We start from the raw sequence: 15,752 nt of genomic DNA, 5'->3' as shown, positions 1-15,752 counted from the left end.
TTAACAGGCTAGTGAGGATTTCCTGTTCTGGGCCCCAGAGGCAGGTGGAGAGGCTCAGGGCAGCCTGGGGCCGAGGTGTCATTTGAGTCTCGTGTGGAGGGATAAGTGGGATTCGGATTTGGGAGGAGAGAGAAGGTGGAAGAAACAGCCTGAGCAGACAGCTGGCATGGAGCAGGCACCTCAGTAAATATTTGTGGGAGGTGAGGAGGTAGGAGGAGAAACATGGAGAGCGGTGGGGTAAGGTGAGCATTTTTGAAATGCAGCATCGACAAGTACCAGCAAACCTGTCCCTGGGGGATGATATGGAAACAAAGTGTGTGACAGTATATGAAGCAACTGTCTCAGACATTGGACCATAGGCTGTCCTTGAGAGAAGGGACGCAAGTAAGGGAAAGGCAACCATTATTTCGGTGCAGGTGGTGTGGGGCCTGGTTGACCGTTGGGTGCAGAGGTCTGCCTCTGATCTGCATGTAGAGTCCGCCTGGAGCGGGCAGCAGGTCCCCTCCCAGCGCCTCCTCCCTCCCCTCAGGCGAAGCTGTAATTATTAGAAAGCCGTGTTCACCGAGGTGAAGGTTACAGAGCACATGTGAGCAGGTGGCGGGGAGCTGTGCTCTCTCGTGTGAATGATCCAGCACCCCTGGGCCCCTCCTGTGTCCAGGCCGTCTCACCTGCTCCCTGCAGTGTGGGAGGTGCCACCACCCCTTTTACACTCGAGGAAACTGAGTTCAGAGAAGTCAGTACCTGGCCCGAGGCCGTTGAATGGGACAGAGCCCTGGGCATCTCTTCCAGGCACAGGATGTTTTCCTGGCTGTACCTGTGGCTTCCCGTTGGTCTAGGCAGAAAGGCCCGTTGTTCCAGAGCCTGTAAGATCCCTGTCTCCCCAGCCTCATCCTCATCCACTCCCAGTCACCTCCTCCCCTCATCTCCACCGTGCCCCGCCCCCTGGTCTTAGCTGAGGTCCTCGAATGCCCCCGAAGCTCCTTTGCCTTTGAGGTCCCTCTGTCCCCTGCCTGTCTCCTGCCTGGCTCCCTTGGATCTCAGCCGCCACTACCACTTCCTCCAAGCAGCCTTCTTGGGTTCCCACAGGACATTTTTGATCCCTTTTTATATGTTCTCCTAGCCTCTGCTCTTTTCTGCACAGCATTTATCGAAAAGTAATTCCTATAGTCATTTGTGCAAGGATGTTTTTATCATCTGCTCTCCCCTCACCGGGGAGCCAGCTCGCTGGAGGCGGGGAGGGCATACCAGCAGAGCCCACCTTTAGCAGAGCACCCAGCTTGCAGTTGGCACTCAACTGCATTCTTTGGGTGAATGAATGAATGGATGCGTGAATGAGTGCGCTCTCAGTCTGCGGTCAGCTCCTGGAGGAGCCGGGTCCCCAGCACCTGGCACACGGCAGACTCTTGATAATGCTTGTGGAAAGAGTGAAGTTCAGGGTTCAGACCTGAATAAGTCTTGTATTGATTATACTGTAACAAGAAAACCACCTCAAGTTTAAAACTATGGACCAAGAACAGTTTAGTGGATACCAGGGGAAAGGTGGGGTGGGGGGTGGGCACAAATGGTGAAGTGGTGCACCTACAACATGACTGACAAACGTTAATGTACAATTGAAATTTCACAAGATTGTAACCTATCAATAACTCAATTAAAAAAAAAAAAAAAACAGAAAACCACCTCAAAGCAAGCATGCTGGAAAAAAGGGGAGCGGGAAGAGCGAGAGTGCCCTCCTAAAGGGGGTGCGCTGTTTTACTAGAAAACATTGCCAGCACACGGGGCAGAGCCTGCCCCCCGTGCATCTCCAGCTGCTGCAGTGTGTGGAGTCGGCTCTCACGGGACACTGCTGGGTTCTTGGCACCAGGGCATCTTTTTTCTTTGTAGGTACATTTTGTTTCATTTCTGTGCTGTGATACCAGCCAGGAAGACTAGCACAGGTTTTGGCTGGAGGACAAGGACTGACATTTCCCTAGGCCGAGCCCCGCCCCTGGCACATAGTGGGTACCCAATACCTCTTAGCTGGGGACATGCCCAATGCAAGGGAGAGCTTGGTGAAGTTTGCAGGATGGCAGTGGGCAGGGAATAGCAAGCCTGCCAGTGATAAATTCCCCAGGAGTAAACTCTTGGGTCAAATGCCTTTAAAAGGACCCCAGGATGCCGCATCGTAGGTTTCCCTTGAGGAAGCTGAGGTGACTGTCTCTGTACCAGGGCACGTCGACACCCAACACCCAGTTCTCCCGCCGAGCAGCGAAACAGGGCCACGTCCACCTACGGAACACTGTGCTCCCCACCGGGACCACCAGCTCCGTGGAGCAGATCGGGTGGGGGTGATGTACCATTTTACTGATGAGGAAAACTCATGAGAGACTAAGTTCTTGGCTGAGGTTGCCAGTGGATCAGCCAGGAGCCAGGATGTCAGCCCAGGCCTCTGGCTGGGTGTCTCTTGCCTCATGCCTGGGCAAGCCAGCTTTATGGGAAGGTCAGAGATCCATTCCACATCGGCCTCGAAGGTTGGGTCAGAAAATTAGCCGCCTTGTGTATGAGAGGAAAAGAGGTGGGATGCCCAAGAGCTCCACAAGCAGAGAGTGGCACTGTACTTAGAAGGAGCACTGGAAAGAGAGTCCAGGTACCAGCTCTCGGCCCAGGTCTGACTTAGCTTGCAGAGGACCTCCAATGACTCCCAGGACCTCAGCATGCTTGGAAAAAGAAATCCTTTCCTGCCCCCAGATCCGATGATTTTTAAGAATATGTGGTCTGCTTTCTATTCTTGCTCCGTGTTATTTTTTTTGTAGATGAGGGCACAGTATGTCTATCTAATATGCATCCTACTGTTTGTAGGCACACTCCAACCCAAGTGGGCCTATTGGATAAGATTTCTCTCTCCCGTCGCTGGGTCTGAAATCATGGCTTGCCTAAATCGACCTGTGGAGGACTCGGGATGGGGGTGCCTGTAGCACGGAGCCATGGTGGGGGCTCTTGGTAGCACCAATTCAAAAACGTGTGTTTCTTTTTCAGGACTAGTCACAGTGACTCCAGCATTTACATTCGACGACATGTTAATAGGTCTTTGGAATCGGTTAGTATGTGACTGTCTTCTTCTGCGTCCGCCCCCGCTAATCAGCTCCTTTCCCTCCTTCCCCTCCCTAGCCCAGAGCTTTGAAATCACTGACGTGCAACAACTGTACTTTTGGATAGAAGACAAGCACGTTGAAACCTTGTCGTTAAGCACAGTCCAATCGGATGTTCAGTTTGGGCAATAGGAGATGTAAATAAAGTGATGATTTTAAAGCCCAAAGGCCTCTTTGTTATAAAAACGCATCCAAGATCACCCCTCCCCCACACACACATGGAAAGGTCACGTTCAAAGACAGAGGTGCAACCTAAGTAGAGGGTCCACTTTACATTCGCAACTACCCAGCCCTGGATGTGTTGGGGCCCAGAGCACCGTGGTCCACAGCCCTGACGCAGGATGTGGGTGGTGGGGCCTCACCCGTTCATCAGTGGGGGGACCGTGGGAGCGGGGTGGGTAGAACAATGTAGAATGATTGTTTAGCAGTTTGATTTTGGAACTAGATGTTTGCAATATTGAGAACAACATGGCATGCTCGGCTTTGTATGTTTAAAATCATTTTATTTTCTGTTTCAGAGATTTCATCTTTACTAATTGGGTTGCGGGGGTTTTGTTTATAAATTTCACTGTAGGATCATTTTAGCTATGTTCAATTGAGGAACGCAGCCGATCTGGATGACAGGAGAAACCGAATGTTAACCAGGTTGGTGGCTTTGCTCCAAGTTCCGTGGGGTTTAAAATTTTTTTCTTTTTTCATTATGCAGCCTGCCTTAGGGGGGTGGCTATTTCTCCCAGCTAGGCTTTGTTGATAACAATAATAAGAGTCTGAGATAAGGCAAGAAAATACCTGTTTCAGAGAAACTAAATGTAAATTGAATATGAGTGGGAGGAAAAAGTGGGTATTAATTAACACTTGATGGGCAGGGCGTGGTTCAGAAAATGACTCAGTTGAAAGATAGTCCTGGGACATGAGCTCGCCGCTGTGTTTAAATAACGCAGTGGCATAAACTGGCTGTCCAAGGTGGAGGCAGGCAGAAGTTCACAGGGGTGTGACTCTGGGTGTTCTCAATGCCACGGCGCCTGACAACTGTATTCCTTCTGTGTCGCCACTGCAGGTACAATACTGAGAAGCTCACTGAGCTGATTTTACAGTTTTATGGCATCAGAGCAGACATGAAGAGGGAATACAAACATACCAGGATGTCTATGAAAGTATTTCTTACTCTTGGAGCACTACACGACCTAAACTAAGATTGCTGAATTCCTGTAAAGCTGCCCGTTTAGAACATAGGAATCCAGAGAAATCTCTAAAACTCTGACAATTCTGAGACGCCCCTATCCTTGTTAAAGTTATTGACTCACTTAATTTTGATTTTTTTTTTTTTTTTTTTTTTTGCCGTGGATTTGAATTGGCTTGGAAGGACTTAGGTTATTGGAATGGAAAGCCTCTGTCTGAATATTCCCCAGCACCCAGGAGTGTCGTTCTTAGAACTCCATCACGCTGGCTCCTAAAAAAGAGGCAAGGCCTGTTTCTCTCCCCTGACGTAAAATGGAAATATTAATTCACGTTTTCCACTAGATTTGACAGACTCCTAGGAAAAGAGGACTTTTAGCTTTTATGAGCGAGAGAGCCTTTGAAATTTGAGCCCGCAAGGTTCGGAAATGCAATCGTGTTTCCATGTTTTTGAGCATTTATTCCCTTTGTAATAAAAAATTGAGTTTAAAGTTTTTCTAAAAACAGTTTTAAGAAAGAGAAAGATATTCTGTCAGTGGTCGGTTATCTGCTTGGAAATCCGTTCCTAGACCAAATGGTTAATCCCCTCTTGGCCTCGCCTCTGTCTGTATCAGAAGGTAGTTCGAGATGGGGTGGTTTTCGGTTTTCATAATCTCCCATCACACGCCCCAGATGACCCTAAGACACTTACCCCCTGGGCTTCTGGAAATGCAGCTCCAAGCGGAGGCTCCCAGCCCCCATCCACTCAGATTATGGCCCCCAACCCTTTCCTTCATGGGCACCTGGAGCTGTGGTTGATCACCACCACACAGCCCCCTCTGGACTTGATCTGCCAGGCAACAGCAAAATGTCACTTTAACACCACCTTCTGTAAAATAAAAGAAGAACGATAAATCTGACCCAAATCAAATCTGCTAATTACTTTAAAAGTTATATTCCAAAGCCACAACCAATACCTGGTGATGGGGGCGGGGGGGGGGGTGCGGAGAGGATGTGTCTTTGTTTCTCACGGTGGTTCTTACATTATCTGTAATCGGGGAGCTCGCTGTTCCTTTAGATTACTTAGGAAGTCCCCTCTGTCAGGAATGAATAACAGAGAGCTGTCGGGATGTGACCTTGCCTTCAGGGCTCTGTGGTGTCAAGGAAGGCATCCTGGACTGAGAGTTAGACCTGGCCCAGGTTCCAGTGCTGCCACAAAGTAATTGTGTGGCCTTGGGCAAGCCACTCCACGCCCTGAGTCTCAGTGTGCCCATCTGCAGAATGGGCTCGCAGCCCCTCCCTCTTGGTGTTGTGGAGAACTGAGCATGTGCGAACGCTCAGGGGGCCCCGGGACCCTGGCCCTCCACCTTGGGGCTGCACACGCAGGGCGGGGCCCCTTGGCCGCCTCACTGGAAGCCCTCAGCTCTCCAGTTGGGCAGCGAGATGGCAGCATGGGGTGGGAGTGGTGGCCACTCCACTGGGGCCCTGCTCGTAACTGCCCCGCCTGTGTCTCCCCTTCTGCAGGAAGGCCAACAACTCTGGAGAAGCCACATCGTGGGAGAGCCACAGCCCCCAGAGCGACTCGCTCACCCAGTTGGTCCAGCAGCCGGATATGATGTATTTTATCCTCTTCCTCTGGCTCCTGGTTTACTGCCTGCTGCTCTTCCCACAGCTGGACGTCAACAGACTCTGATCGTGTGTCTGCATAATTAAAAAGACAGGACCCTGACCGGGGTGGGAATTCTTTTTACTTCGTTTTATTTTGAGTTCTGGCTGGGGTACTTCTGCACACAGAGGAGGACCTCCAAGGAAACTTAGAATCCCTCTCCTCGCTTTTTTTTTTCATGTTTCTATGGTCTCCTGTGAGTCCAAAGCATGCTTTTCTCTGGCCCTGTACTCAAAACTCAGGTGTGTGGCTGGATCCATGGGTGGAGCTGGTTGTTGCCTGTGTTGCTTTGTCGGATACTAAGCATCATTAACTGGTATTTAGCCATAAATGGGTTGTAGCTTGTCCCACACGCAGGTTTTAAAGGTCCTGGGTGGACTCGAGGTACTTAGCTCTCAGATGAGGGGCCTCCTGATGAGCAGAGGGTGGATGTCCCAGGCAGAGCCTCCACTGGGAAGAAAACCACAAGTGTTGCTCGAGCGAGCGGGGCTGTGTGAGGGAAGGTGCTGGGTATCCATGCTCCTGTTGTGGTCTGGCGATTGGCTGCCTTCGTTGAGGGATAACTGAGCAGCGCCAAGCTGCTGGCTCCAGGAATGGCAGATCCGAGGAGGAAAGTGAGGCTGTGTCGTGAGCCTCAGTGGACTCTTTTCACCCTAGTTTTTCTTGGGGGTGGGAGGGAGGGTGGGGATGCATTTTAAATTCACTTTTGCATTGATGGAATTGAGGTAAAGCTGTGATTTTCAGATTTTTCCCACCAGCGGAGCCCTCCTTGCAGATGAATTCTTGGCTGGAGCCGGTCTGGATGGTGCACTAAAAGCAGAGCTCTGGCTGACACAGGACGGGCGGGGCCTGGGGTCCTTCCCGCTTTGCCCCGGCAGCCCCTGGCTTCCATCCACGGCTCCCGAGGTGTCTGTGCCGATCCCGCACAGCCCCACAGGGCACTGCAAAAAGCCCTAAGGAGGGGTGCCGAAGTGGCTGGGCCAGGAATCAGCTCTGGCTGACATTGGAGCTGGAAGTGGTCCAGCAGGTTCCTGCCCGGAGAAAGCCTTGTGCACTGCTGCCTCCGGATGCAGCCTCAGCACAAGCATCCTTTGTGGTCCATCGTAATGGGTTTCTTGAAAAGGCTTTCTGGAAAGCACCCTGAGAAGTAGACCAGAACAGGCAGTTTGTGAGGGGGGAGGCTTCCGCCTGCCCTTGCATCCTCCTTCCATCCTGGCCTCCCTCGGCTCCGTTTCCTGCCAAAATCCAGGTCGCGGTGCCTCTGTATCGCTTCCTCGTCCCATTGTCCTCCCCCATCAATAAGCGCGTATTAGGCGATCCTTATAAAATCACAAACTATTCGATCAGGAGGGGCCCTCAGACAGCATCTTGTCTGCTGAACCCAGAGAGGCAGAGTGGGTTGACCAAGATCACACAGCCAAATAGGAACAGACTTGCAAGTGCACCCAGGCCACCTGATGGCCAGTCCAGAGCTGTCACCCCTTTTAGGAAACTTCCATGGGGACCCTGAATGTCCTGAAAAAAGATTAAATGGCTAGATAAAAAATGTCCTCACTGAAACACAACCAAAATGTTTAGGCCAACCATCAACCTTGGATTTGTCCTTGTGTTTTTCCCATAAGGAAGTCGCGTTCACTTTCAGGTACGTCCCCTGTTACTTCTGGAGGACCCCTGACAGCTCTAACAGCTGGTCTGAGGACATACTAGCATTGTCCTTACTCCGGGAATCACGTTGCTCTCTTAGCAAGCCAAGGACTTGCTTTTTTCAAGCAGTGGGTTTCAAGTTTACAGAATTCCAGCATGGCCCAAAGAGTTTACATGGGACATTTGACTCAATGACCGTCAAAATCTGGCCTCTAAGCCGCTCTGATTATAGCCTGTCCTCTCCCCACGAGTGAATCGGAGCCTTCCAAGCTGAAAGCTGTTGGGAGCTTGGAGTGATTTCATCTTGAAGGCCAAGTGTCCCATGGAAAAGGAGCTAGTTAACGAGCTCCTTGGCATCACAGAAAGCTCACAGGTACCGATAATAAAGATTGTGTGCGCTATTTTATAACCGTGGACATCACGCAGTCCTCGCCTAAATTAGCTGCTTAAAGAGCCAGGGAAGAGCTCACTCAGATGTTAATCGTTTCATTTTATGGGTCTAGACCTCGTTCAGAAAAATCTCTGCGGGTCGCTCCCCTCACCCATTGCAACATGTCATATTGTTTAAAACCATCTACTGGCAAGAGGCCTCAGAGTCATTTGGTTCAGGTGGGCAGTAGACTGATTTTTTTTTTTTAAAGCAAAAAAAGAATTCTCATTTGTGTATAGGCTTCTATGGAAAAAGCTGGATAGAGAAGGTGGATAGAGAAGCCTGCAGGACACACCACCCCATGGCTTATAATTTTTTTTAAACAGTTTATTTTTAATTCTTATCCAGGTAATACATGTTCATAGTTTAAAAAGAAACAAATACTGTAAGGCTTTTAACAAAAACTCTCAGCCCCCTAAGTCTTGCTGCCTAGAAATAACACTTTCTACTCTTTGAGGTATTTCTTTTAATATTGACCTTTGCGTTTCTGCATAACATATATTTCTTTCGTTTTTTTGAATTAATTTAGAAACATCTGGTGGACTAGCTGTTATGGGGGTGAGGAGTTTGCTCTTCCCTGTACCCCACTTTGTTTTTCCCACAAGGTTAGGTCCCGTTATTTGGTGCATATCTATTTGTGGTGGGTGTATGAGGACCGTTTACTCCTGAGCCAGGTGGTGTACTGTAGTTACATGTCCTTTTTTTTTTTTTTTGCTGTGGCCTATTTTTTAGTAACTTCCTAAGAAAAGGAACATGAGAAGTAAATATTGTAAATATTTTGAGATTTTGCATAACTTAAAATGTCTTTATTCCACCCTTAAAATGTTTTTCTCCTGCCCTTACCCATGTGGCTGGATACAGAACCACAGGTAGAAAATAATACGCCCACCACCACCTCCGCCGTGGTGGTCGAGGTTTCTGATGCTGTTCTGGTTCCCAGGACTTTAGATATGACTTGGGTTCCCCCCGCCCCCAGGAAACCTTTGCGATCCCTTTATTCTTAGTGTTCTGAACTGTCCTGATGGTGTTGCACCTCTGATGTCATACCTCATGCTGAGTTCTCACAGGAAATTTCTCAAATTTGAGGGTCATTATTCACATTCTTTCTTTCTGGACCGCCTGTTGTTCAGTGTTGGACCTCCCAGGCTAATCCTGTAATATTTTTGATCCTTTCTATTTCTCGTCTCTTTATTTTTTTGATCTGCTTTCAGGGAGAGTTATGAGCTTCGTCTTCTCAATATACATGCCGAATGTTCTATTTAATTTTTAATTTCCGGACATTTTGTCGCTGTTCTCTCGCTTCTGTTTTATCGCATCCTGTTCTTGTTTCACGGATGCGGATCTGATCTCTCTGTGGACGGTCATGATAGTGGGGTTTGGGGAGTTCTTTTCTGATCCCTGTGCTGCCTTTGTTTTCGCCAAGTTCCCTTCTCTTGGGTCATCTCAGTCTCTGTCTTTCATGTGACAAGGTTTCTTCAAATCTCCAGGGATCCTATGGATCATGTTTAAGAGTGATGCATCAAAAACCGGATTGGGAGCTCTGTGTGTCAATGGTGGGCTTTTCCGTGGGGTCACCAGGGGTCACCTGGACTCTTCATGAGGGGACCCCACATAGGGATATTTGCAGGTCTTTTCTCTGGGGCTCATTGCTTCTTTAGAGCTATTTCCACTTCTCTCCTGCCTGGGAAAGAGGGACACTCACAGGGCTGCTACTAGCCTCTGCAGTGCCCTCGTGCAATTTCACAAGCGGCATCCCCTCTGGGTGGATGACTCAGAAAAAAGTGCCCCGTCTGGGCAGGAGCCACCCATGGGTACTTGGCTTGATTAGCAGAGGGTACCTTTTGACCATTCCTCCAGAAGATGCAGCCTTGAGCTAGGTAGGACAAGGCTTGAGGAGCTGAGCAAGGGCTAGATTTTAACTCCCAGTTTCCCCCTTAGCCAAGCACCTTTGTGCAGTGCACAGACTGTAGGGCCGTACCCAGACATCCCAGTGCACACCTGAGTGCCCGTCCTGACCTCTGAGCAGGCAGTCTCATCACAGTGAGTATTTAGACTCATTGACTTTCTCCCACTTCACTGTGCCTGGTGTCCCTGTGGTGTGGGACATTGCCCTGACTGCTCGGTGGCAAGCCTCTGCAGCTGCCTGGGTGGGATTAGGATTCCTCTGCCCTGCCCACTTCTCCAACAGCTCTGCCCCTGCCGTAAGTGGGTTGGCATTCCTTACCTACTGTCGCCTCCTCTCCTTCCCTTTGTCTTCATGGTTGCATCACTTCCATTCCTTTGCTCGTATTTTCATGGGGTTTCACGAGGGAGGCAATGAGCCCACATGTTCAGTACACCATCTTGAACTGCAGGTCCCATTGGAGCATCCTCACCACTTTGCTGGCGGGCTCGCTGCTCTGTTGACTTGTTTGTGAACCTGCCCTGAGTCCAGCTGGGGCTGTGGCAACATCCGTCCTGTTGAGCTGTGGCCTGCTGAGTGCCTTCCTATGATGCTCTGCCAGGTGCAGGAGAGGGTTACCAGCCTGCGGACGCTCTGCTTGAATGCCGCAGTTCGAATGGTCCTTCCCCATCCTTTCCCCGTTCTCCCCCGCTACCCCCAGGAGACTGTCTTAGATCTCCCGCCTCCCACAAGCTCCAGGCTATGGAGTCATCCAGTTTCTAGATTTCCTTTGCCACCCTAACTTTGTTTAGCAGCAAGGAGTTCCCGCTGGTATTGCCAGCGAACAAACAGGGTGCATCCTTGTTACTTGGCTCTTTGGAACCTGGTGAGCATTTCCTCCTGGCCGAACTCAGCGTCTGTGGGAGTTGGGCTCCCAGCAGGCCTGGGAACCAGGGAGTACACCCTCGCTGCCCAAGACGGCCACCAGGGCACATGCTGCTTCTCCCTTCCTGGAGTTCAGCCTAGGCCCCCAACCTTCTTCCCCATGCAGTACTTGCCTCCTCCTTTTAAGGGAAGAACATTTTAAAAAGCAAAAGAGGATGCCTGTGTGGTCCCTCTTCATGAGTCATAGATTATTCGATAGCCTTAGGGACCACGTAAGGGTCCAGCACCTCATTTAAGAAATATGAAAACTGAAGATCAGGAAGGAGAAATGACTAGTCACACAGCCAGTTCATGCCCTCGGGAGGGACATCTTGATTCCCAATTTAGTTTTCCAGCCGCTGAAGCTAAGATGCATCTCCCTCCTCGCCCAGGACTCAGAACATCAGAGAGCTAATCTCGCAAACCCAGTGAGAGTGAGCAAGTAGAGAAGGGGTCTTGCTGAATGTCAGAGTTCACCATGGTGTCTTCAGTGAGAAGTGTTCCCTCCATGGTTGTGTCATCGCAGTCCTAGGACACGAACTCTTTCACGTGAACTCGGTTTTTCTCAAATCTCCGGAAGGAATCAGAAGCCCCACTGGAGTCCTGAGACGTGGCCTCTCTCTCCTTTCTGCTTGGAGACCTTCCTTCCTCAGGGGTCTCTGCCAAATTAGCCTCCTGTGCTCAGCTGCATGTCCTGAAGTCCCTAAAGTGGGCTGTGTTGGAGCTTCAAGCCCATGTGGCTTCTCAGAACCTTCTCAATGATGCTCTTGCCAGGAAACGAGAGCACATAAAGCTCTTCAGGTCCAGATGTGTTATTTCTCTTTCCTGACATTGCATAATCTCTGCTGAAGCCGCCTTTGGGGAAGACGTAAGGTCTTGGGCCTGCAGCTGCCGTCTAGGGCCCCCCAGGATAGCAGGCTAGTCCTCGGGCCCATCCAGCTGGTGAGCAGGCTGCCCTCATGACAAGGTCCAGGACCTGGGGGGGGTGGGTGAAGGCTGAGAGCCAGCGTGAGTGATGTCACACCCCCTTGCTGAAACTTGCTGTGGAGTTTGCCTTAGTTCATCAGCCAGTGTCAGGGAGCCAGAAATGAGACGCAGCTCCTTTGCAGGACGTGGAGCTCCACAGATCTTTCTGACTCTGCCTCTCGTCAGGCATTTCCTTAAAGAACAACAGCCAGCAGCTCGGGGAGGTGAGGCTGGTGCCTGAGAGGCATGGGCCTCGCGTGGCTTAAGCCCTGAACCTTCCATTTCCATCGTGTGCAGACCTGTTGTCGTCAGGCTGCACGTGAGCACACGGCCCTCCTCTCTGTGATTCTTAACAGTGTCACAGCGACCTGCAGGCCTTGTCATTTCTCCACGTGGTGCCCGGGACCGGGCTTGGTGTGCGCCACCTGGAGGAATGGGGCGAAGGCCTGGATACTCGCAGCTCCTGCTGCTCCAGGAGTCGGCAGAGGTCGTCCAAGCTCCAGAGCTCCTCTGACTGTTCCAGGACTGCCCGACCCCGCCATGCCGGGAGGAATCACTTATTCGTGTTTATAATTTGCTCTGAGAACCTTGGTGAAACCACTCCAGGCAAACAGTTCTTCCCAGCCCAGGCTATAGCATCAATAAGCCAGAAAACATTCTCATTTATGGAAAGAAGACAACCAGTGTTTTGTGCTGTTTGACCATGTTCTTTTGAAATGCACACACAACTCAACAACCTGTGCCCTGATCGCACTGCTAACTTTTTAAAATCCCTGACACTCGAGTCTAGCTTTCGTCTAGCAGGGGTCTCTTAAACTGAACCCATTTTCTTTTTTTTTTTTTAGTCACTCCCTTCCTCTTCTCCAGGAGGAATTATGTGACAGGGGAAGAGGACAGTTTGGGAATTCAGCAAGATCTAGGTTCAAGTTCCTGCTCTGTCACCAGATATCTGGATGGTCTTGGGCAAATGAACCTCTCTGAGCATCTTCTGTGCAGAGAAGACTCAGGACATGTTTGTTGAATGGATGACGTACGATGCTCAGGAGCTCCTCGTTCTGCATTTCCCTCCCCTCTAAGCTTTGAATGTACCTCCTTTCCTAACATTCAGTTTGCCTTAGCTTCTTCCAGCTTCTGTCCAGTCTGTCCACTCCACCTTCGTCTTGCCAGCCCCTCTGTCTCAAATCTAACTCATGCCTTTTACAAGGGGAAGTTGAAGCCGTTGTATCCTCATTACTAATTGGCAGCTTACAGCACTCCTGGGAGGTGGTTATTTCAGAGAGGAAAGTAAAGTGCAGGAAGGAATAAGAACAAGGTCCTAGAGCATGTTAAGTGGCAGAACCCGGAACATAGGAAATTCTGATTCTTGGTGACTTTGGCCTAGTTGGCAAGTGTGGGTGGAAATTCTCTGAGTTGGGAAGGTGGCGAGCTGTATTAGTCGTGTTGCAGGCCCCCATCTCGTATCCCGCGTCCCCGTCGCAAGTTTCTGCACCTTGACTCCCAACCTCGTGTCAAAACTTCTTAAATATACTCTTCACACTCACATAAAAATGACTGAGGACACTCAAATTCATGTTTTAGCCTACGGTTGCAAATTTGCAACCAAAATGACTGCTCTAATGGGCCTTTAGCAGTAAAATCTCAGTGTCTAATGTCAGAGATTTCAGTGACTTCAATTAACTGTACATCCTGCCTGCAGCTAACCATCTCTCTACCTCCAGCACGTGCTTTTCAGCCTAGGAAATTAGGCTTTCTCCTTCAAAAAGCAAATTTATTTCATTGCGCTGGTCAGAGCACAATTCAAATGGGGATGGAGGGTATAAGTGTGGCTTACTGGGATGAAGTCGTAATGCATTGGCTGGTAGACAGGGATCATCATTTTTCCTTTGTTTTAAATGTAGAAGTCATGATTTTTGCATTGTTGCAAAGACAAATAGAAAAATATCTTTTGATAGGTTTGTTCCATCTGCAACAGCTATCACTTCTTTTAGCCCCATCAAAGGTCAATAAGAGCATGTTCTCCACAAGAGTAGGCTGTGAGAAAGGACAGCCATGCAATGCCTGTGTTCCCAAATGTCATGCGAAGATTGAAACACTTTTTTAAAGAAAACTCTGAGAGTGTCTGTAACCTAGAGAGTTGACATTGTTCCCAAGTAGGACAGCACTGGCCTCGGCGTCAGAAACCCGCATCCTAGTTCCTGCTCATCTGCTGTGACACCTTGAATAATTCATTTACCTGTCTGGCTCAGGCGTTGGAAGACTTCTTTTTAAAAGTTCTTCCTGGGTTTAAAAATCCAAAGGTTAGCAAGTTAGATTTTTTTTTTTTTTTTTTTGAATCTCAGTAAGTGGCCTATTTGCTTAAAATAAATGCATCTCTGTGCTTGTGAGTGAATTCCAAAGCTCAGAGCATTGCTTCCCAGCTTTAGTATCTAAGAAAGGTGCCTTCGGAAAGAGTTGGTAAGACAAAGGTGGTCTGTTAGAGGTGTGGGACTGAATGTTTGGGATAGAATGTGGGGGATCTGCTTCCTAGGGCCCCCAGAACTAAACTGGGCTCTTTAAATTAAGTTAGCGCGTCTGACGCAGTTTCCCAGGGGAATTTCTTTCAAATTCAGAAGTTCAGCTGCAGGAATAAATAGCTGTAAAGGTCTGGATATTTCTACTCCTCTCATCTTTTCCCCCTTCCTCTAGCAGACTCAAAATAACTAAGCACAGAAATTCCACTCGGAATCAGAGGCCGTTTGTATCCCAGCACTGGATCCCTTAAGCCAAAGGCTGGCACGCTTGTGTAGGATGGAATGTCCCTGGGTGGGCGTGGTACCTGGGGGGAGGGGTGGGATGAGGAAGGGACCACCGGTGGGCCGTTTGCCCTTGAAACTGCACCTTAAGGTAGCTGCCCGCATCCCTTGCATTGGTGCTGGTCACATCAGCCAAAGACCAACAGTAGAAATAGAAAAATGGTCGTTCCTACGGTACGTCGTCGGTACAGATTCCTAAACCTGGAAACGGGTTTGTTGAGAGCATATTGGATGGTGATAGGTGTTTATTTTTTCAAGGTCTGTAATATGTTTAACAGATTTAATGCCACGATTTCTTGTAATGTCATGGCAGGACTTCATGGACAATGTCTGAACATTTTTACTGAGAGCTCTAAGAGGACTATTGAAAAAAAGTGAAACGTTATTTTGTGGTACAAGGACTATTTTGTCTACTTAGTATATACATAGCTGTAGCTTTGTAAAAGGGATCTTTGTAAAAAAAAACTGTGTGAATGTGCACTCTTATTTATTGATTATTGTAAATGAAGATGTGACTATTTGCATAATTTATACCTGTGGGAAATTAACTGGAGTATTTGTTATTTGACTGTTTTCTATTAAGGAATATTGGGCTTAGTGCTACGATGAATGATCTTGTAAAATTACATGTATTCTTAAGAAATTTTTGAGGATAAATTTCATGAGCTGACCATCTCATGGATAATTCTTATTTCCATGTGTGTTTGTGTCTTTGCAGACCAGAAATTACACTCTCTTTCCTTTGTCCCAACAAATAGTACTGTTGCCAGGGTAGCAGGGAAGCCAACTGGTTGTGGGGTTATAGGAATTGTAGGGCATATACCCTTCTTAACTATTAACTTGCCTGGAGCCTTTGCACGTGAAGCTCCCAGAAGAAACAGCAGCAGCAGCAGCAGCTGTGTCGGTCTGGAGTTAGACCGCCTGCCTGGGTTTGAATCCCCGATCTGTCTCTTACCAGCTGTCCGACCTGCTGCCAGCTACTATAGAAATAGCCTGAGTTCGCCAGAAAACAGAGCCTGAGTCAAAGCGTATGTGCTTATGCATCATTAGGGGTGGTGCTGTCCTGGGGCAGCAAGAGTGAGGCAAGGAAGGAGGGAAAGCAAATAAAAGGTGGTGCAACAAAAATTTATTGCCGCGCCCTAGGTATGAGGTTCTGTTCTGGTTGCCA

General features: G+C 49.0%; 1 protein-coding gene across 6 annotated transcripts in view; it reads left to right on the top strand.

Moving 5' to 3' along the window:
• The window catches only part of CLMN (calmin), a 123,713-nt gene extending 108,438 nt beyond the window's left edge, over nucleotides 1-15,275 (top strand). For 2 of the 6 annotated variants that reach the window (XM_070514257.1, XM_070514258.1), the window contains 4 exons: nucleotides 3,013-3,073; nucleotides 3,700-3,770; nucleotides 4,183-4,279; nucleotides 5,805-15,275. In XM_070514257.1, the coding sequence (XP_070370358.1) occupies nucleotides 3,013-3,073; nucleotides 3,700-3,770; nucleotides 4,183-4,279; nucleotides 5,805-5,993 (418 nt within the window). In that variant the 3' untranslated portion in view covers nucleotides 5,994-15,275. Of the gene's footprint in view, nucleotides 1-3,012; nucleotides 3,074-3,643; nucleotides 3,771-4,182; nucleotides 4,280-4,488; nucleotides 5,256-5,804 lie in introns of those variants that run through there. The other 4 variants (XM_044774263.2, XM_044774265.2, XM_044774269.2 and 1 more) reach the window with 4 other exon arrangements.
• The last annotated feature ends 477 nt before the right edge of the window (nucleotides 15,276-15,752 follow it).

The sequence above is a fragment of the Equus asinus genome, chromosome 7, assembly GCF_041296235.1.
Source record: "Equus asinus isolate D_3611 breed Donkey chromosome 7, EquAss-T2T_v2, whole genome shotgun sequence".
In the NCBI taxonomy this organism is placed as follows: Eukaryota; Metazoa; Chordata; class Mammalia; order Perissodactyla; family Equidae; genus Equus; species Equus asinus.
The sequence above is the reverse complement of the archived record's forward strand: the minus strand, read 5'-3'. Positions and strand labels throughout refer to the sequence as shown.